Source organism: Calliphora vicina, chromosome 1, assembly GCF_958450345.1.
Source record: "Calliphora vicina chromosome 1, idCalVici1.1, whole genome shotgun sequence".
Taxonomy (NCBI): domain Eukaryota; kingdom Metazoa; phylum Arthropoda; class Insecta; order Diptera; family Calliphoridae; genus Calliphora; species Calliphora vicina.
In genome coordinates, this window is record NC_088780.1 from 103,187,883 (window position 1) to 103,211,942 (window position 24,060).

The 24,060-nt window shown below is 30.5% G+C and overlaps 2 protein-coding genes across 3 annotated transcripts in view; one reads left to right on the plus strand and one right to left on the minus strand.

The window, feature by feature from the left end:
• Npc2b (Niemann-Pick type C-2b) lies at nt 1-9,721 on the plus strand. 2 transcript variants are annotated; one of them, XM_065504631.1, is made up of 3 exons: nt 1-181; nt 3,518-3,689; nt 8,939-9,721. In XM_065504631.1, exons 2-3 carry the CDS (start codon nt 3,605-3,607, stop codon nt 9,331-9,333), a joined length of 480 nt encoding a protein of 159 aa, XP_065360703.1. In that variant the 5' UTR covers nt 1-181; nt 3,518-3,604; the 3' UTR covers nt 9,334-9,721. The 2 variants fall into 2 exon arrangements, with proteins under 2 accessions (XP_065360703.1, XP_065360695.1); XM_065504623.1 differs by having other exon boundaries at nt 1-166.
• The window catches only part of CCHa1 (CCHamide-1), a 19,922-nt gene continuing 5,534 nt past the window's right edge, over nt 9,673-24,060 (minus strand). Inside the window, exons 2-4 of the mRNA XM_065504612.1 lie at nt 10,975-11,010; nt 10,800-10,897; nt 9,673-10,454 (exon numbers count right to left, since the gene is read on the minus strand). Of these exons, the coding sequence (XP_065360684.1) occupies nt 10,107-10,454; nt 10,800-10,897; nt 10,975-11,010 (482 nt within the window). The 3' untranslated portion in view covers nt 9,673-10,106. The remainder of the gene's footprint in view (nt 10,455-10,799; nt 10,898-10,974; nt 11,011-24,060) is intronic.

A 24,060-nucleotide genomic window follows, 5' to 3' on the forward strand; every position in this document is an offset into this window, starting at 1 on the left:
GTTGAGTTAAAGTTGTATATCGGATGTGTGTGTGAAAAAAATAGTTTATAAAAATAAAATTAAAAAAGAGATAAAGAAACAAATATTTAAATAGACATACATATAACTAATAATAGTAAAAGAGAATTAACAAAAGGAAAATTACGAAAAAAATAAAAAAAAATTGGTAAATGCAATAAATGTGAGCTATAAAAATGCAATTTTTAAACAATTTTGTGTATAAAAATTTATTTAATTAAAAAAAACCTCTAAAAGTTTTGAAAAAAATAACAAAATTTATGCAAACGTGTCTAGTGGTCTCAATCTTCATCAGTTTTATTTTGAATAAATGTTTGTATACAAAATCCCAAAAAAAATCTGAGACGGCAAGGTCTTTTATTTGGTTTTGCTTTTGGCATATATAACTGGTTAATATGATGACTTTAATTATTTAATTATTAGTATTTTTGTTTACTCTAGATCATGTAGTTGTTAATTTCAAAATTATATATAATTAGTTATTATAATTTTTATTAAAAACTTATTAATTCGAATATAATTGCTAAGTTTTTGAATAAAATGAATGCCACTTTAGTTATGGTAATTAAATGAATTGTTTTAGTTAGCTGTTTAAGTTAAAGGGATTAATTAAAAATATATTAAAGTATTAGTTAATCGAACTTGAATGCCAAACGTAAATCGTGATGATAATGAGTTTAAATTGCATAAATCTTACAAAATTAATTTTATTCAAAACAAATTCTAATGATAAGTTTATTTACTTGTTAAATATATTTACTATTGTGTGATTGCATAATGGTCAGATTATTTTCAAAGTCAACTGATAGTAAATTTCTTGAGAATTTGCTATTTATAGCAATTTTCTCCAGCATTTGCTATTTATAGTAAATTTATCTAGCGTTTGCAATTTAAAATATATTCCTCTGGAATTTGCTATTTATACTAAATTTCTCCAGCAATTGCTATTTATAGTAAACTAGTTGACCGCCCGGCTTCGCCCGGTAGCATTTACTAATGTTAGTTCTTCACCTGCCTGTTCTTATTTATTTGCAAATAAAATATCAAAATTTGTACTGCATACTTTAGGGAGCTTTTTTTATTACAGTTGACTGGAATCAAAAAAAAAATTTCGAGTTTTAGCCGGAATTTTTGAATTTTTTTTCTTTACAAACCATCGAATTTCGAATCGAATAAGAAAAAATCAGCCAAATCGCTCCAGCCGTTCTCATGTGATGCCACTACATACATGGACCATTTCATTTTTTATATATATAGAAGATAGATAGATATTTCTAACAACTGCAATTTATAGTAAATTGCTCCAGCCTTTACTATTTATAGTAAAGTTCTCCAGGCTTTGCAATTTATAGTAAATTTCTCCAGCCTTTGATATTTATAGTAAAGTTCTCCTGCAATTGCTATTTATAATAAATTTCTCCTGCGTTTGCTATTATAGTAAATTTCTCCAGCCTTTGCTATTTATAGTAAATTTATCCAACATTTGCTTTTTGTATTAAAATTTCAAGCCTTTGCTATTTAAAGCAAATTTCTCCAGCAATTTATATTTCTCACGATATTTAGCTATTTCTATTTAGTAAATTTCTCACAAGAATTTTTTGTTTATAGTAAATTTCAAGAGAATTCTGAAATAAATTTTTAAAAATTAATTTTATTTATTTTTAGTTAAGCTTGAGGTCACTTTTTTTATAAACAATTATATTTATTTATTTACTCTTAGCTACTCTTCATCAGGAAAACAGTTTAACAAAATTGACATTTGTAATTTGATTTTATATGAAATAATCACATCAAATGTATTCGTAATAGGCGAATAAATATAAGAAAACAAATTATCAAAACTCAATAAAACGAGTCCAATAGAAGAAGTTGTCAAAGGACAACTTGGCACATAGGCATTTTTTGTTTGAATCAAGAAAAAATTGAAAAATCAAAATGATCCGCCCACTTTTACGCCCACCTCCCATAGAAAGGTAAAATGAAATTTTGACCTACGGCATTGTTTTTCGGCACATAGCATTTCTGAACACTCAGAATCATTTATGTGAAATTTGAAAAATATCCGCCCACTTTTACGCCTACTTCCCATACAACTTGTATTGAAAAAGTGGCATAACTCCCTTGATTTTTAATGCATCAACTCAATTTTCACAAAAAAATAAATATTATAATTGTAGAATGAGCTCCTGAAAATATATACCTGATCCACCGACTTTTACGCACATCTCCCATAGGAAAAACATGAATAAGTAATTTAAGCATGGTCTTTTAATAATTTTTTTAACATCATTATCGTACTCCAATTTTTTGATTTGCAGCTTTGAAGACAATAAAAGATTATGCATTACGTTTTCATTAGTGGCTACATGTCCAATTCTTCGCGAATAATGTAATCTATAGGCTCTATAGTCTTTATTCTTCGCTTCCTGAGCATCCTCGGACAGCATACCTGATACAAATAATCAATTAAAATGTAAAAAATAAAAATGAAATCATTGAATAAGGGTCTTTAGATAGAGATACACCTATTGGCAGAATAGCTTCTGCTATAATTTTGCTACCATGCACCAGAATCTTAAGTACAGTTACAGGCATGTAGTGAACTAAAATTCATGTTTTTGTACTTTATCACTTTATAGTTTTTACTGTTTTTTTTTTTTGGAAAAGAGCAGGTAGGAGCAGCTGAATTTTTTTAACTTTTAGCTGAGACTTCAAGCTGTAATTTGACATCTTTCGTTAAACAGCGCTCCACAGCGCTAAAAAGATGCAGTCCACTGAAGTTGATGAACATTGAAATTTTGATGTTGTTTATATTTTGTTCTACGAAATTTTTTATATGGCACTTTTTGCAACTTTTTTTAATGCAAATCTCATCTATGAGAATTTTCATTTACGAAAATATACAACAATGTCAAATGATATGTTTACTGTGATTGTACCAAAATATTGAATATACAGTAAATTTGCATGTCATTTTAAACAAGCTAACATATATGAACTTCGAGCGTGTCTGTCCAAACAAATAATAAATATATCAGCCTAATATTACGGAATCATAATATTCAGATATCTGACAACAAAATATCAAAAAATTATCCAAATCGGCGAACATGAAAAAAATTAATTTCGGCCACTGTTCAACCAATGTGCGGCGGGTCAGTAATAACCAAAAGAGATTAATTACACCTCGTCCACACTGTCTAAAATTTCTTCATATTAACCAGTTCAGTAGCGAAACTGTTACCTTCACTAATAAAAATTAACATACAAACATATTTCAAATATGCACAACAAATTTCTTTTTCCAACCGGTATAATTAGCATTTCAACTTGTTTTGCTATAGAGAAACATTGAAAATAGTTTTAATTAAATATGATTTTTTTTAAACTGCACAGAATTTTAATTAATAATCTTGTTAATAAATATAAATGATATGTAAATCTATACAATTATATTTAAATATTCAATGATTTAATTTGTTTTTTATTTTTTTTTTAGCTTAAATAATTTATTGTTTAAAAAAAAATATAAACCAAAGTCTTCACCAACCTACTAAATAAACAACACAACAACAAAAACAAAAAAATGAAGAGTTTTATTTGTTTAACAATTGCAGTGACTTTGTTGGCCGCATCAGCCATGGCCACAACTGTTAGAAATTGTCCAAAAAGTAAGTAGAATTTGGTTTTAACTTAAAATGTTTTAAATAAGTTATTTTTATGAAAGTTTTGTGGCATTTCATGCTCAAAATAAATTAAGTAAGAAAATATAGTGGTTCATGTAGTACAATGAGTAAATGGTCAACAACATTTTTATATTTTCCCTACTATGCCATTTTTCTCTTTCTCTATCTCTCTTAAATATTTACTATCTTTGTAAAAAAAAATATGGACTTACCAAAGACAGGCAAATTATCTGAAAAAGATTAACGCAATTTTGATTAGTGTTATTATGATTAATTTATAAATGTTGTAATTGAGACTGTACTAAAAAGTTCTTAAAGTTAAATTTAATTATTAACCACTATATTGAAAGAAATTAATCCAGCAGCTTAAAACATGTTCATGTTCCTATAAAGATCACATTGAATTTCATAGTAATTTTATTGCTAAAAGTGAAATAAGTTTTAAAACAAAATTAAACATTTTTAAAAAAGAGAAATCTTTAACTTCTATACTTCATTTCCAACTTATACTCTGGGTATTCGTTTGCATATCTCTCTGTTACATATTTAGAGTAGATATTGGGGCAATTGTAGATTTCTGAATTGTTTAAGGACGATCTGATGTCGTAGTTCTCATATTATGGCATAAAAATGTTTGATTTAACGGCGGTTGGTAGTTATGTTCCCTACTATAGAAGTGTAGGTTATGTTACAAACTGGGACAAACAGCACAGTATCGACATACATTGTTCGACATAAAACTAATCATATTCTCTAATGAATGAATAAATGTTAAAGGTTGTGGGCATTGATATAAGGAGTGAGATCGAAAAAAAGAAACCACTAAACTTACAGTTTTGATTTTTTTTATTATTTTATTGAAATTCTTATTACCACTTACAAAAAATATTATTTTTATAGTTCTAATCAATAGTGATGAGTTTTCCGGAAATCTTCCATTCGGATTTTATAGCGCTTTCTGTCATTTTGTTCAAACAGCACTGTGGTTCCAAATCAAAATCTAGGGGGACAAAATTATGAAAATCGGTATCTTCAGAATTTGGAAAAACTAAGTTTTTTCGGAAGCTGACAATCTGCTCCCCTCCAATACAAATGGGTTTTTCAATTGGACATTTCGTTTTCTCGACAGAAACGCCAGAAGTTCAACAAATTTTGAATCATATTTTCGTTAATATTTATTAATATTTTACTGCTTTACTAAATTATATATATCTCAATGGTTTTACCATATAGAAATTCATACTTCAAAACATAGATAAACATTGATATAGGCTTTTATTAAATGTATATCTTATATTTATTGGCCTCTCCATTTTCCTGTTATAGTCCTTTAAACTTGGTTCTCAAATATAATGATATTTTTTTTTCTAAGAATGTTATATAGCTTGCCAAAAAAAAGACCGTCGAAGCCCGTATACATCATTTAAAGAAACTTCTGGGGAATGTCTTTGTAAAAAAATTTTAGCACCCATCCGAAATACTTTTTTTAATTTTTACGGAATGGAATTTTTAGAAATATTACTTTATTTAATATTGATTTTTATATATCTAGACCCTACTGTAACTTGAAAAAAAGTTTATATTGATCTTTTAAAGATTTTTTTTTGGAATCGGAGATACCAATTCTATATAAAAAGAGCGCCAAATAATATTGTCCACCTAGATTTTGATTTGGAACCACAGTGAACAGGTAGTCTATCTCCGTTTAAAATCTACCACACTTTTGGACACCGTTATAGTGCTTTAACAAGAGCCCAATGTCCCTCCACTGGCCTTAACTCCAGACAGTTTGCACGATTTGCCTCTCTTTGTACAAATACCACATTATTGTTCTTGTACCACTCAAGTCCTTGCTAACCATAGTGACAGGATGCCAAATCAGGCAAAAAAGGGTGAACACATTAAGAAGTCTTATGAATGGAAACATCCTTGATGTAAATTTCGGTATTTATAGAGCCTTTTGTAACAACTGTTTGGCTTCTTTTGCCGCAACTGCATATTGCTTGCCATACCAAGAACTTTTTGGGAAAATTTTCTGCTTTTGGGTCCCAAACCTTACTACAACATGGCCTCTAAATTTTTAGCAGAATTGCTGTCAGGAACTTTTTGAGCCTTGTATATTTTTAAACCAGCATTGGCTTTAACTTTTCATACCAAATAGTGCGAGTACTGAGCTAATCGGACTGCTTTTCTAGCGGATGTGTTGGGAGCTCTTTTGAAAATGCTTTCTATTTATTGGCTTTAGAAACATCACGTGGGCCATTCCTTCTACCTGTACTAGGTTTTATATCAACGGACAAGATCTCCAGATGCTGTTTATTAACATTGGAATCAGTTTGACGGCATACCTTTGATTGTTTGACCAACTTTTTGTAGGTCCAAGTTGGGTTTTCTTGAAAATATTTAATAATTTTAGTTACTCATTTGACATTAAACATAATAACTGACATACTTCTCAAAGGTAACTTGACAAAAAAAATCAAAAAATACTTGGGTTAAAAGTTTTAAGGAGTTTTAATGTTAAGGCAAATACATTATTTGCTATTAATTTTTGGTTGAATTGTTTGTTTTTTATGTTTTTGTACACAAAATCCGTGGTTGTATTTTCAATTTAAAATTAAAATAGACATTATTCGGTTAATCGAATCATTTTAAATTAACCGAATAAATCTAAACCTCGATAAATTATTTGCTCGGTTAACCGATTAATCCAGGTAATACTGCTCCTTATGGGGTGCTACGATTAATCAGTTTTAAACCGAGGTCAGTGGTTTAAAACTGATGAATCCAACTTAGCACACATTATCCTAGCAGACCAGCCCATGTATATTAAGACTACAACTGATATTATTAAAAGCACCCCCTATGTCCTCGACCAAGAAAACATCCTGATGGTACTCCTGATGTGTGTTAGTCCCTACAACACAGACTACCAACTAATGAAGAGCTATTAGTATGAGAAAGCATGCTGTGAGATAGAGATAAGCTAGGTAATATAGTCATTCTCAAATAAATATATGTATATAACCCTTTCCTGGGCCTTTAGTAAAGTCCACTTTACATCTATTTTAATGTTAGTAAGTGTCTGATGAGAAATTTGAAGGGTCTGTGAAATTGTGTGATATCAGATTGCTAGGCAACTCCCAAAATGTTATTCTCTTATGAGATGAGGTCAAAGATCACATGAACTGCTTTTGCTTCCAAAACTATAAAAAACACTATTCAGTTCCAAACTGTTATAATTTATTATTTGAAAATTACACTTTGATAAATTTTGAAACTTCTTATTAATATGGTGGTTAGAAGGTTAGTTCTTTAAATATGTTCACTAAAAATAATATTTGTAGATCTTGGAAAACCTTGTACGAATGTTGGGAAAACATTTATGTATTTAGGTTCCTGATTTTATAATAAAGGGTGCTTTTTATACCCTTCACCTTCGTTAGAAGGGTATATACTATAAGATTGTCATTCCGTTTGTAATTTCTACATTTTTCATTTCCGACCCTATAAAGTATATATATTCTGGACCCTTATATATAGCGGAGTCGATTAAGCCATGTCCGTATGTCTGTCTGTTGAAATCAATTTTCTGAAGACCCCTGATATCTTCGGGATCCAAATCTTTAATAGTTTTGTCAGACATGCTTTCCAGAAGTTTGCTATTTAAAATCAGCTAAATCGGTCCTCAAATGGCTGAGATATGAGGAAAAAACCTCGATTTTTGACCTTATATCTGGATTACTAAGTCATTAATATAGACAATATGGATATCTAATGATATATATTTCAAATACCTTTGCAATGACGTATATAATGAGTCAAAATCGGAAAAAATATTTTTTAACCCGATTTTTTTTTCACAAAAAGTTTTTTTCGGTAAATATTAAAAAAAAACAAGTAAGAGTGCTATATTCGGCTGTGCGAATCTTATATACCCTTCACCAAATTATACTTCAAAATTTTAAATATTTTTAGGTAAACAAAATTTATTTTTTTTTCCAGTTGTTTTTTGAATTTTTTGGAAAAAAAAATTTTTCGATTGTTATTTAAATTTTTTTTTTTAAATTTAAAAATTTTTTTTTTTAATTTTTAAAATTTTTTTTTCAATTTTAAAAAAAAAAATTTTTTAAATTTTAAAATTTTTTTTTCGATTTTTAAATTTTTAAAAAAAAAAAAAAAATCGGGTTCAAAATTTTTTTTCTCGATTTTGACCCATTGTAGGTCCAACTTACTATGGTCTTATATACGTCGTTGCAAATGTGTTTGAAATATCTATCATTAGATATCCATATTGTCTATATTAATGTCTTAGTAATCCAGATATAGGTAAAAAAATAGGTCAATAATCGAGGTTGTCTTGGTTTTTTCCTCATATCTCAGCCATTTGTGGACCGATTTTGCTGATTTTAAATAGCAAAATTCTCGAAAGCATGTCTGACAGAATTATTGAAGATTTGGATCCCGAAGATATCTGGGGTCTTCAGAAAACTGATTTCAACAGACAGACAGACAGACAGACAGACAGACAGACAGACAGACGGACAGACAGACAGACAGACAGACAGACAGACAGACAGACAGACAGACAGACAGACAGACAGACAGACAGACAGACAGACAGACAGACAGACAGACAGACAGACAGACAGACAGACAGACAGACAGACAGACAGACAGACAGACAGACAGACAGACAGACAGACAGACAGACAGACAGACAGACAGACAGACAGACAGACAGACAGACAGACAGACAGACAGACAGACAGACAGACAGACGGACATGGCTTAATCGACTCCGCTATCTATAAGGATCCAGAATATATATACTTTATAGGGTCGGAAATGAAAAATGTAGAAATTACAAACGGAATGACAAACTTATATATACCCTTCTCACGAAGGTGAAGGGTATAATAAAAAAAAAAAATTTAAAAAAAAAATACCAAAAAATGCAAAAAAAAAATAATTTTGTTTTCCTAAAAATATTTAAAAATTTTATTTTGAAGTATAATGTGGTGAAGGGTATATACGATTCGGCACAGACGAATATAGCTCTCTTACTTGTTTATCAAACGAACTGTCATACTGCTCTCCCTTGTTGACATTTATGATCAGTATACTCTGGCAAATCATCATAATTTTCTTTAAATGCTAGTCTTTATTTAAAATCATAAATTGAGTTATTTATGGTTGTATTAATAATATTTATTTGTTTATTTCCTTTTCAGCCAAAGCACGTCTTCTGGAGCAGGGTGATGTTACCATTTCCAATTGTCCCAAAAGCAAATGCACCCTGAAACGCAATACGGATGTCAGTATTGAAATGAAAGTCATACCAACACGTGATTTCAAAGAATTAAACTCCGATATACAAGGCATTATCTTAGATGTTCCTCTACCGTTCCCCGGTTATTATGGCACCAGCGCTTGTCCACACATCTACGATGCTGAGGGCAAAAATCAAGTGGGTTGTCCACTAAAAGCCGGCGAAACTTATATTTACAAGAATAGTTTTAAGATTTTACCCATTTATCCCACGGTAAGCTTGGATATACATTGGGGTTTGGGTGATAAACAGGGTGATGCAGCCTGTTTCCAAGTACCAGCCAAGATTAAAGCTTAAACAGCAGGGGTTTAAAGTTTATTTTTTGTATTATTTTTAAAATTTTTTATAAAAAAAAACATTTAAGCATATTTAGGATATTTAGGATATTTTTGTTTTTTTTGCATTATTAATGTGATATTTAAAAATATGTTTATTATTATAGAAATTTGTTTTAAAACGAGATTTTCTTGAATAATGATGAGCAGGTTTTTGTTTGTAAAAATTTTGTTGTCATATTAATGCCTCCAGCCCCTGGGCATTAATATTCATAACAATTATTTTTCATTTTTTTTATTAGAATTTCTATTATTTTTTTTTTGTTTTATTAATAATAATTTAGTTTTAGTCTTAGTTTTACAACAGTTTGTTTAAGTTACAAAAAATCAAATAAAATAAATATTTTTTTATATAATGAAACAAAATATACCAACATCATTGAAGTTAAGTTTGTCTAATTAATTGTTTAAATTCAAATTAAATTTATTTATACATAAATAGTATTAACATTTAGTTTGTTTTGCACTACACAAGTTTAAAATAATTATTATTATAAATTTCAATTTAATTACTTTTTAACATGCAAATTTTATAATTATTTATACATATATATTTGTATTTTTTTTAAAAATTGTTTAACATTCAGAGGGGAAATATCTTGATGAGTTCGTTTTGTAAGTTGCTTTTGTTGATTAATTAGTAGCGGCTGCTGCTGTAAGGTCTGTCTGTCCATTTCGTTTAATACTATTTTTCTAATGCCGTTTCCTTAATGCCCTTTTCCTTTTTGCCAATTTTTATATATAATCATCATCATTGGTTTGTGATTCCCTTTCCAGCTCCCTTAACCAGTCATTATCGGCCTTGGTGATTTGTAGACGTCTTAGATTGTACAACGGTAAACGCCGCCATCTTTCACTGATCATGGCCATGTTATTGGCTTTTTGGGCCATATGTTCAGGAGGTTCTACATTACGTTGCTTACCATTAGTTTTATTTAGTTTTTTGTAAAGAAACTTTTTTAATTTGATGTTAGTTTTATCGGGGGTTTCTATAAGTTCATCAATATCTTTTGTTAAATCACGATTAGAAGACAAAGAATCAGAGGAACCATTTATTTGATCCTCCGTGCTGTCATAGGCGTTCTGTGGCATAACAATTAAAAAAAAGAAAGTGTTATTAATTTCAATTATTAAACAATTTGCAGCTCCTCCTAGAAATGTTAGTTTTACTGTAAAAATATCTGGGGCCAAATTAACGATGATTTCGATATCGAAATTACGATAAAATGTACTAAATTTCTTGCTCGATATCGAATGCCATAATCGCAAATAAGAAAATTACGATCAATTTTACTCGATATCGAATGCTGTAATTCGAGCCCTGATCTTTCTAGTTTTTTGGGCACTTATTTTTACAATAAAAGAAACAATTCTTGAATTTACAGACAACTTTCACAAAGTGATTTCCACTCAGAAGTAAAATTTTACCTTCTCACTTAAACCATTTAAATCCTGAAAATCAACTTCTGTTGGTGATTTTATATCCGTATGATAGATTTTATTGTTGCCGGAACGTTTGCCATGTGCTTAAAAGAAAGAATACACAGTAGATAAGTAACATTTTAATTTAACAGAAGAAAGAAATAATAAATTAAATACTTACCACCCCAACAGGAGTGACCATATTCCAAACAGGAACCTAAATTAGTAAAAAAAAACAAACAAATTGATTTAAACATTAACAGGAATTGTTATTAAACCAAATTTTGTTGCACCAAATACTTTGTTCACCAATTAAAAAATATTATTAAGAACAAGTCAATATTCAGGGCATAATATGAAAGGGATTTTAAAAACCTGTCCCAATAGCATCAATTTTTATACAGGTATTTTTGTAGTCTATCTTTAATCCAAGGTCTTTATATAGTCATGGAATATTTTTAATCTAATGTCATCACATAGACATAAATAAGCTTTATACGATCATAAGGACTGAGATCGAAAAAACCTTTACACACGTTTTTCCTTAAAACTTTTAACCCAAGTATTATTTGATTTTTTTTTATACCCTTCACCTTCGTGATAAGGGTATATATAAGTTTGTCATTCCGTTTGTAATTTCCACAATATAATTTTCCGACCCTATAAAGTATAAATATTCGGAATCATTATAGATAGCGGAGTCGATTAAACCGTGCCCGTCTGTCTATCTGTTTGTCCGTCTGTCTGTTGAAATCAATTTTCTGAAGACCCCAGATATCTTTGGGATCCAAATGTTCAATAATTCTGTCAGACATGCTTTCGAGAAGTTTCCTATTTAAAATCAGAAAAATCGGTCCACAAATGACTGAAATATGAGGAAAAAAACAGGACAACCTCGATTTTTTAGCTATTTTTGACCTATATCTGAATTACTAAGTCATTAATATAGACAATATGGATATCTAATGATAGATATTTCAAATACCTTTGCAACGACGTATATAAGACCATAGTAAATTTGACCTACAATGGTTCAAAATCGGAAAAATATTTTTGAAACTGATTTTTTACAAAAAAAATAAAATTTAAAATAACAATTCGAACAATTTTTTTTCCAAATAATTAAAATATAGCTCTCTTACTTGTTTTTGACCATATTATCTTTGGAATGTTATTATGTTTAATGTCAATTATATTCATTTGTTGCTAATTTGATTATTAAATATTTTCAATAAAACCCTACGTGGTCCTTCAAAAAGTTGGCCAAGCAATCAAAGATCTGCCGTCAAACTAATTCCAATGTTATTAAACAGTATCGGGAGAACTTGTCCGTTGATAGAAAACCTGGTTCAGATAAAACCATGATGTTTCTAAAGCCAATAAATAAAAAGCATTTTCAAAACAGCTCCTAAAACATCCGGTAGGAAAACAGTCGGACTATTTGGTACGAAAAGTTAGAGCCAATGCAGGCTTAAAAGCATACAAGGCTCAAACAGTTCCTGACAGCAACTCTGCTAAATATTCAGAGGCCAAAGACAGAGCACGGAAATTGAAGTCAAATTTTATAAAAAAAAAACTAGCTTTCTCGTCAAACGTTGTTCTGCCATAGCTCACACAAAGTTTGAAGACTCCCACTATAATAGTACTCCAGATATGCAATAATAAATTTTTACTTTGTATGGGAGGTGCCATGCCCATTGTTCCTATACAGGTCAATTGTGAAGCTAAACCATCCAGGGACCAACTCAATCACACACATCAAATTTCATGGCAATCGGCCCAGCCGTTAAGGAGGAGTTCAGTTACTAACACACGTACATAAGAATTGTATATATAAAGAAATACCTGCTGCATAATGGATGATTCGAGGGAATGTTGTAGAAAAGTTTAGGACCCAAAAGCAGAAAATTTTCCCAAAAAGGTCTTGGTATGGCAAGCAATATGCAGTTGATGCAAAACATTTGTTACAAAGGGCTCTATAAATAGCGAAAGTTACATCAATGAATGTTTACAAAAGAAGATGCTTTCATTCAAAAGACTTCTTAACCCTCTAACCCGCAAGAGTGCCTCAAGGCATTCATTACAAAACACCAATTATCTCAAAAAGTAATTATAATTTTTTTTTAAATTTAACTGTGACTTTAGTTACAGATTTGTTTACATTTCCCTCGAAGGTCGAAATGCATTCTGACTTTTAGTTTTTGTTCTGTCAGCTGTTTTGTGAGTGATGTCATAATTTTAGCACGTAAAATTTTGTGTGCGTTTTTTTTATATCAAAATTTTACTAATTTTTAGTTTCTATTCGAAATATTTTTTATTAGTTCTTTTTCATTAGTTAAATAAAATCGTATCATAATTATTGTTTTTTACACATAAACCGGCACTCTTTACAATGCTCTGAGGCACTCTTCACCTTTCTGCACCTGGTTCCTAAACTTAATTTGCAAATTAGTTTCAGATGGCTGTTCTAGAGGGTTAATGTTTCTACCAGGGACCCGAAATAACTGTTATTTTTTTTTTAAATAAGCAATTGGTTATAGAAAAAATAACTGCAAACAAATAGGTCCCGTAATAACAATTATAAATAACTCAAAAAAGTTTTAGTCTATGATAACCATTATGAAAAATTTAAATTTTTTTAGGTCTTTGATTATTTGATTATTTTTTTTGGTCTTCAATAATTATAATGAAAGATTTTTATTTATTTCGGTCTTTGATAACCATTATAAAAAAATTTTATTTTTTTGGTCTTCGATAGACTACAGCCATTACAAATATTTATATCCTACACCACCATAGTGATATAGCGTATAGTGCCCCAAGAACGAAGTCTATTGAATTTGGTTAAAATCGGTCTATTATTTCTCCTAGCCCCCAAACGATTGTCCTATCTGAAACTAGATAATCCCTCATAAATATCTTAGTTATATAGATATCCAAACCAAATTCAGCACAAATAAGTGTTATATAAGACGAACTATCACTACTAAATTTTGTGACGATTGGTGCATAATTAGTCATAGCTCCCATACAAGGCCCACTTCCGAAAAGCATTTTAACGAGTATAAATTTCTTAAAAATGTTGGTATTCAAATAAAATTTAGCACAAATAACTTTCATATATACAGAAGACATGCCTCTTAATTTTATGCCGATTGGTCCATAATTAGTCATAGCTATCACATATTGCACATTTTAAAAGAAAACTGTTTATAATCATAAATATTCTTGATTCTTATGAAATTCTGGAACAATTTATCTTTCTCTGTCTATTTTAAAATACAAGAAAACCAGGTCCATACGACCAAAAAACTTTGTTGGTACTCATAATGTTTACGGAAGACCAAAAAAAATAAAAATCTTTAATAATAGTTATCAAAGACCTAAAAAAATTAAAATATTTTATAATGGTTATTGAAGACCAGAAAAAATAAAAATCTTTTATAATGGTTATTAAAGACCTAAAAAAATAAAAATCTATCATAATGGTTATTGAAGACCAAATAAAATAAAAATCGTTTATAATGGTTACCAAAGACCAAAATAATATTTTTTATTTTTAACTGTTATTCAGGGACCATTTTTCAAAAATTCTTGATAAACAATTATTTCAGGATTTTTTCCAATATTGGTTATAACAGTTATGTCCCTGGTTTCTACTCATTTTTGGCCTAATTTGGCATCCTGTCACTATGGTAAGAAAGGTCTTGAGTGGTACAAGAACAATAATGTGGAATTTGTACCAAAAGAGGCAAATCCTCCAAACAGCCTGGAGCTAAGGCCAGTGGAGAGATATTGGAATCTTGTTAAAAGAGATTTGAAGAACACAAAAAAGGTGTCCAAAAGTTTGGTAGATTTTAAACGGATATGGAATACCTGTTCGAACGAAGTGACAGAATGCTCAATAAAAATCTTAATGGAAGGGTTTCCGGAAAAGGTTCTATAAAAATAATATTGATAAGAACTATAAAAATAATATTAGTTGTATTATTATAACTTCAATCAAATAAAAAAATATAAAAACTGTAAGTTTAGGGGTTTCTTTTTTATTAACATGTATTATGTATATTAAGATATAGTCACAATATACCTTGAATGGTAGGTTTTTATAAAGTCAATCGTAGGTATTTGTATAGTCCCAGCGTAGCTTCACGCGGTATAGCTTCACGCTATACGCGGTATAGCTTCAATGGTAGGGCTTTATATAGTTTCAGCGTAGCTTGAATCAAAGAACTTTATGTAGACCCAGTTTAACTTCAATCGTAGCTTCAATCAAATGACTTTATGTAAACCCAGTATAGTTTCAATCGTAGGTCTAAATATAGTACCAGCGTAGCTTCAATCAAAGGTCTTTATGTAGACCCAGTATAGCATCAATCAAACGTCTTTATATATAGCTTCAATCGTAGGTCTTAATATAGTTCTTGTACAGCTTCTTCATATAGTCCCAGTGTAGCTTCCATCGTAGGTCTTTATAAAGTCCCAGTATAACTTCAATCATAGGTCTTTATGTAGAGCCAGTATAGCATTAATCGTAGGTCTTTATAAAGTCCTAGTACAGTTTATTTATAAAGTCCTAGGTATAGCTTCAAATATAGGTTTTTATATAGTCATAGCAGGACTTCAATCTTAGGGGTTTATAAAGTCCAAGTATAGGTTCAATAGAAGGTCTTTGCTAAGTCTTATGTAAGCTACGTATAGTTTCTATCGATTGATTTATATAAACATAATATATGTAGCTTCAATCGCATGTATTTATAAAGTCCCAATCGAGTGCTTTATATAGTCTTTTTACATTTTTTTTACATTTTTGTGTTTTTATCACTTTATAAACATTAGGGCTTAAAAGTTTTCTTTTCTTACAAATAAAACACCATTACGCATAAATAACAATTTGTAAAGTTATGAAACGTTTACACACAAACATAAACACTGACTCCATAACCAAGAAATAAAAATGGCAACCTGTTGCGTTATATTAAACTCAAAATTATAACATTTTAACACAAAACGAAAAAGTTTGTTCCATAAAAAATACACAAAACTGCAATTTAAAAAAGTCTAACACAATAATAAACTTTTCTTTGCAACAAAAAAAAAACTAAGTAACTATTTATAACAAAAATGAAGCAGAAACAATAATAAAGAGTTATTTTTTCAATATAAAATTTAACTGAGAGATAAATTTTGTAAAAATAAATAAATATTTATTATTGACCGCCTAAAAATTATTTAATATCAAAAAAATATGCAAAAATTATTTATGCCTTTATAAAATGACAATAAATAAATCTTGATTTTATAAATATGTAATTCATTGTCATATGTATTGCATACTTTGGGGAGTTGTTAATGGTGAATAACTGTATCAACTAAACACACATGCATTATAAATACCGTTGAAATTTTTATTTATGTATGTGTGTGTTGGTATTAGTGGGTAGCAAAAGCTTAACCTTATGACATTGTTTAGATGAAAATATATCTACTTCATACTGCTGCTGCTGCTGTATGGTTTATTAACTTTTATTATTATAACAAAATGAATAATATCTTTGTATGTATGTCTGTAGTATGTGTGAGTTAGTGTTACCTGCTACTACATGCTGCTTGTAATAACAATAATACGAGTACAAATTACTTGTTATTAAAAATATTATGTAAAAAAATAGTGAATAAAAAACTGGCTGGAAGAAGAGAAAAAAAACAACTATGTATAAGAAATGATGTGGAAAATAAACTAAAAGCAACTGAAGGCGGTTTAAGGTTGAAGATAGTTGAACTACATACATACATGTTTCTAAAACTGGGCACAGTGGGGCATTGAATATATCATTTAGTTTAGTGTGCAAATGTGCTATTGTTTGGACTATATAAAGACCTGCGATTGAAGCTATTGTTTGACTAAGGACTGAGATCGAAGAATTCTTAACATACATAAATGTTAATAAAAATGAAACCACTAAACTAACAGTTTTAATATTTTTTTATTTGATTGAAATTATTATTACAATTTACAAAAAAAAATATTTTTATAGTTTTAATCACTAGTGATGAATTTTCAAACCTTTTCCGGAAGCACTTCCATTAAGGTTTTATAGTAATTTCTGTCACTTTGTTCGAACCGGTAGTCCATCTCCGTTTAAAATCTACCACACTTTTCGACACCTTTTTTGTGCTCTTCAATTCTCTTTTAACAAGAGCCTAATATCTTTCCACTAGCCTTAGCTCCAGGCCAAAAATAAGTGGATACATTAAGAAGTCTTATGAATGGAAACATCCTTTTTTGCAAACATTCCTTGATGTAAATTTCGATATTTATAGATCCCTTTGTAACAAATGTTTGGCTTCTTTTGCCGCAACTGCATATTGCTTGCCATACCAAGAACTTTTTGGGAAAATTTTCTGTTTGGGTACTAAACTTTTTTACAACATTCCCTCGAGATGCAAAATATTTTCCAGAACATACGTTTCGTCATCCATTATGCAGCAGGTATATTTTTGCTCTATCTTTGGCCTCTAAATTTTTAGCAGTGTTCCTGTTAGGAACTTTTTGAGCCTTGTATGATTTGACTATATAAAGACCTATGATTGAAGCTATTGTTTGACTATATAAAGACCTATGATTGAAGCTATTGTTTGTCTATATAAAGACCTATGATTGAAGCTATTGTTTGACTATATAAAGACCTATGATTGAAGCTACTGTTTGACTATATAAAGACCTATGATTGAAGCTACTGTTTGACTATATAAAGACCTATGATTGAAGCTATTGTATGACTATATAAAGACCTATGCTTGAAGCTACTGTTTGACTATATAAAGAATTATGATTGAAGCTATTGTTTTACTATATAAAGACCTATGATTGAAGCTATTGTTTGTCTATATAAAGACCTATGATTTGACTATATAAAGACCTATGATTGAAGCTATTGTTTGTCTATATAAAGACCTATGATTGAAGCTACTGTTTGACTATATAAAGAATTATGATTGAAGCTATTGTTGGACTATATAAAGACCTATAATTGATGCTATTATTTGACTATATAAAGACCTATAATTGAAGCTATTGTTTGACTATATAAAGACCTATGATTGAAGCTACTGTTTGACTATATAAATACCTATGATTGAAGCTATTGTTTGTCTATATAAAGACCTATGCTTGAAGCTATTGTTTGACTATATAAAGACCTATGATTGAAGCTACTGTTTGACTATATAAAGACCTATGATTGAAGCTACTGTTTGACTATACAAAGGCCTATGATTGAAGCAATTGTTTGACTATATAAAGACCTATGATTGAAGCTAATATTTGACTATATAAAGAATTACGATTAAACAAAACGTACTATTGAACCTATATTTTGACTATATAAATATCTAGAATTAAAGCTATACAATGACTAAATAAGGACCTACGTTTATTGCTAAACTATGACAATATAAATACCTACGATTGAAGCCACTGTTTTAGCTAAACTTTAGTCTAAAGTTTAGACTATACAAAGACCAATGATGAGAGTAATGTACTCGTACGTGCGTCAATGGTAATAAATACAAATTGTCTGCATTTGGTTTTTTTCAAATTTTAAAAAACTTATCCCATGGTCTAGATAAAAGAATCTATTATTTGAAAAGCTTCTGGATTAATATTTTTAATCCACTGATATAACACAAATCTTAATAATAGTTCTGGTAGTGAGTAGTAATATACATTTGTGTCCAAAAAAAAAAGAAAAACCTAAACAAATACAAGAAAACATATGAGACGTCCTTGGCTAATAATTCTGTACGTGTACACACAATGACAAAAAATCAGCCACCACTCAACATTTTGCGAATAAAAGACAGTAATTTTATGAAAACAAAAATATGTTAATAAAGATTAATAAAGTACTCGTATCCTTATTCATATAACATAGGTTAACAGCAAAAAAAAGGCTTCACTTACTTCTATATACATATGTATAATTGATGCATCATGGTTACCTAAGTACAAAAATGGTAAAATTTTTAAATTCTATGGATAGATTTTTTTTTTATTTTTTTTTTTCTAAAATTGTGAATTTTTTTAGATGTTTCTCCACATAATTTATGATAACTCAAAATAGATTAATCCGATATTATTGAAGTAAACTTAGAAAAGTTAAAATTTACATAACCTTTAATACGGTTATATATTGCGTTTCAATCGGCTCAGTAGTTTCGGAGTTATAATAACAAATTAAAGCAAAAAATATATTTTTTATGTAAAATATAAATTTTTTTTTGTTTTAAAAAAATCATGAAAATCGAAAACGGCAGAAATTGTTTAGATTTATTGCTTATGGCAAAGCCACATGTAATAGGAACAAAATGAGATATCGATCATAAAAATCAATGGATTATTTTCGAATTTATTTACAATTAAGTGAATTCGCTATTTTTCAGAAAATTTTATGTGTAATTCTGCCCTATTGTAATCTGCCCTATTGTTTAAGGTTTAATAAGTGGTAAAAGCTAGATTGAAAAATTCTTTAAGAATTTTATATAATGGTGTATGTCTAGTCCTAAATTGTTGGATGTTTTAAATGTTCTAATTTTGAATTAAATTTATTCAAATTTTAAAAATTTTCATGACAAACTTACTCCTCTAACCAACTGTACAAGCAAAATGTGCGTGTGTGATACAAATGTATCATTCACATGCACAATTCAATACAAAGGAAAAGAAAAGAAAAAGCTTTTGTATACATACATCTTCACATTTATACATGTGTGTGAGTGTGCATGTAAACTTTATAAAAAAAAAATGTAAGACACAGGTGAATTGTCATTTGCGTTAATCATAAGTTAAGGTTCATAATTTTTCCTTTAACTAAAGATTTTTTTTTAAGAAATCCTGCAGGAAAGGGGTGGACCAGAGAGATGGCAACGCATACAAAAAGATAGATACATAGATAGATTTCTAAAACATATTTATTTAGATGCCATAACAATAATTTTGGGAAATATTTATTTGTTAAAGCCAAAGGCTAAAAAAAGCAATGATTTCTAAGTATTTTAAGATGTTTTATGTTGAATTTTTTTTAAAGCATTCTACCACAATATGCCCAGCAACAAGTTAATGGCTTAAATGATGAGATACAAGTATGTATTTAACATGTTTATCTTTGCTCTTTACACTCTTAAGCAAAATGATGAATGTATTATTTCATTCAATGGCTTAAATTGTTAAATGTCTTAAATAATGGCGATAACACTTAGCCTTATAACTAATCTCCTCACAGATAATTATTGACTTAAGGTTAATAAAACATTTAGCGGATTTATCAGCACTTATCCTGTCTAACTAACTCCACAACACATTAACCGCCATTACAATTAGGACATGTTGATGATGATAAAAGATTATTTAGTGACTGTTGATGCAGGGGTTTAGTATCCCTTTTAATTTTATAGCAACACACACTTTTAGAGCAGGTCCATAAACAATTCACTTTAGTCATTGGTCAACAAATGAGGACTTTATTATTGTAACAGTAAAAACAGCTAAAGGATTTTTTATTTTTTTTTTGCTAAAAGTTGCAAGGTTTGTCTTATTATTGAGGTTTAATGGAATTTGTATTAAGTGGTTAATTAGCTAGATAATAAAAGAGTTTAAAGTTTTTTATAATTAAGTGCTTATTGTCACTATTTAACAGCATAATTAAAACAACTTAATTGAGTTAGAAATCTTAAATATATTAGATATGTTTGATGCATATTTGGCTTATTTAAGGAGTGCATCGATAAATTAAGTAACATGTTTTCTCACTAAGTTAACGTTATTTCAAATTCTTAGTATTAAATCTGTTTTTTGCAGAGAAAAAATTTGGTGATACAAAATACTGCTCATTCGGTCTAAAAAACCGAACTTCGGTCGGACTCCAATAATTTATGTAAACACCAATTGGACTAGTCTGTAATTAATTGGGCTCTAGTGGGAACCTTTAAATACATCTTACGAATCTGATTAGATCCATCAGATTTAATACCATGTATCAGTTCAGATCGAGATATCTTAGTCTACGGACTTGTATGTCGGCGCAGACGCATAGAAGGTGTTGTACTGATTCCTCCCGCTTTTCATCTAAACAACACCTGCATAAATAGGTCTAATCATTTAGTTCCAAAATATTTTGGTCCTCTCCGGTACATTATATTAATGCCTTTATCTTCTTTATATACATATATAATTCTTCTGTACGTGTGAACTGAACTCCTCCTTAACGGCTGGGCCAATTTCGATGAAATTTGTGTGTTTGAGTGGGTCCTTGGATAGTTTAGATTCACAATTGACCTATATAGGTACAATGGGCGTGGCACCTCCCATACGAAGTAAACATTTATTATTGAATATCTGGAGTACTATTATAGTGGGAGTCTTCAAACTTTGTGTGATTCAAAATTTGTAATATAATTAATAGAAATTTCTATAGTAGAACATAGAGTACCAACAAATCCTGTCCAATTTACACGATCAGCTTCCATGTGCTTTGATTTGGTTTCAAGATTTATTTGCTTTTTGACATTATTGTTGGCCGCTGCCAAGTGTTTCATGGGCGACCGTGTCGTCGATGAAAAAGATAATAAACATAATCAAGGATTTATACACAGATTCAGAGTCCGTAGTCCATTTTAATTGACATGAGAGTCAACCATTCCAAACTCGGCCAAACTTTTCTTGATTCTGCTTGATTCTGTTATGGAACAAACTAATATCGACTCTACCTGTGATATTCGCTGGAATTTAAATGAATATCTCAACGATATATATAGATTATGACTTAATGGCCCATCGTTTCCCCGATATCGAAGACAAACTCAAGAAACTGCAAGCCAACGCAACAGCAGTGGTCTTGAAAATTAATATTGGGAAGACCAAAATAATGGATATCGGTTCAACAGACTCATCTCCCCTCACATTGCATAATGAGACAATCGAGGACGTCGACACATTTTCTTACCTCGAAAGTATTCTATGCAAGCATGAGGGTTCTGAAGACTAAATAAACAACCAGATAAATAAGGCGAGAGTAGCATTCAATAGCTTATACAAGGTATTGCGTTCTAGTCATATATCTAGAAAGACAAAAAATACGCATTTTCGTCAGCCTTATTATTCCCACCAATATCTTAATATCCTGGTACCCATCTTAGCACGACATGGATAATCCATAGGGTTATTTCGGAATTAACTGTTCTCTATTTAGAAGTAATCGGACGAGTTTGTTTTACATTTATATCTATGGAAGTAATAAATAAAGGCATTTGTTAGTTGTTATATGTAGCAGAAGGTGACGTGTTGCTGGTAAGTAACATTTTGGTTTGGATAATAGAGTTTCGAAAGTATTGATTATTTGGGTACTCAGTATTCAATACTCAAGTAGGACCACCATATCTAAAGAACGAAAAGAACGAAAAATGTGAGAACCAAGAGGCGTGCAATTTTGCTAATTAAGCGTAAAGAGCTTTATTTACAACTTTGGTGACTTCCAAAAATATTCGTGGAATACTTTAATCCTTAAATGACCTTTTTGAAAGGACTTTTTTTGATTTTCTCGAAATAAGGGTCAAACTGATCCCTAAAGAGATGAGCTAGAGGGTTAAGATCTTACACAAAAATTATCCCCATAAAATTCCACAATATAACTCTGACAATAAGAAAGAACTCTCTCTATAAATTAATTTCCTAAATTTTTTCATTTAGTATAATGCTCCACTCGATCAAAAAATGAAAGCTTTGACCCACTATAACAAAAAACTGAGACCAGCCCTTGTTCCAAAAATGCTGTTGGACAGGTAAGGTTAGGTTAGGAAGCAGTGTACACTATATGCATTTCCACTCGGAGACCTTGGGGTCCATTGTGATTCCCTTCAATAGATATAACAGTAAGGATAGATTAAGAATAAAAGAAGAGTAGAAAACCGCCCGGTAAAAAGAAAAAAGAAAGAAAGATCTTGTTATGGATTTGGAATCGCTGTAGAACGTCCCGTAAATAGCCACCCTATTCCCTTAATGAAACCTAGTATATTGCTCAGTTTACAGCCAGCAACATTAAAAAGTTCGTCCAGAAATCTATTTCCTAGCCATCTAAGTCTGTGACCCTGTAACCTAGGGCAGTTGCACATGATGTGCTCTACTGTCTCTAACTCCTCTGCATCCCCACACACACTACAGAGGTCCTGCATGCCATTATCCCATTTACCCCTGAAGGCTTCTACTAGAATCCTGAGATTATACCTATCCGACTCTATCAGTGTTCTGGTTGCGTTTGCATTCAGTTTTGGCCACAAGTCCCTGGACAATTTGCAATCCGTCCCACTGCTCCAGAATTGATTTGTATAGTCACGGAATCTTTAATAAATTTACCTGTAGTAGTGACATATAGATGGTTTAACCCCCCGTTCCCTAGTATCATGATCTAGATCAGAACCATGTCTGCTACCTCATTTCCCTGTATGTCACAGGGCCCTGGTATCCAACACAGTCTCACTGAGTAGTATACCAATAACTCCTCGAGAGCTCTCCTACAGTTCTCCACTATGCTGGAGTGAATTACATGATTTACCAGAGCCTTTAGTGCCGCCTGACTGTTCACGTATATAGTCACTACAGACCCTCTATTGACGTGTGCCTTTATCACCTCTGTGGATTTCCATATCGCGAAGATCTCTGCCTGGAAGACGCTGCACTTGTTAGAGAGTCTATATGAGCGCTTAATATCATTGTCAACCAAATAAACCTCGGCCCCTGTACCAGAGTCCATCTTGGATCGGTCAGTGAAAACAGCGCACCCATCGAACAGTTGATAGGATCCAACCCAATTATCCCTACTGGGAAACTCTACTGGGGGTTGTTGGACAGGTTTATTGTAAGACAATTATGAATGTTCAAGTCATTTTCTGAGGAGGGGAATTGAATGGGGACTAGGGAAAATTTTGGCCGATTTTCGTCAGAATAATTTTAGAGAACTTAGAACTAATTTGTGCAAAATTTTATCAGGATTGCCGCATAATCAACAAACAGTATTCCGGGGGGACATTTTTATGGGGGTTATTTGAAATCATGGATATTGCCAATTTTTAATGCCAACAGGCAGTATTTGGCATTGAAAGGAGCCTGCTAGCTCCTTTTGTTTGGGACTTATCGTGTTTTCAACAGACAGCCGTAGGAACATATCGTCTTAGAATCTTACGAGGACCGCGAATATAATTTTGTGGGTCTACG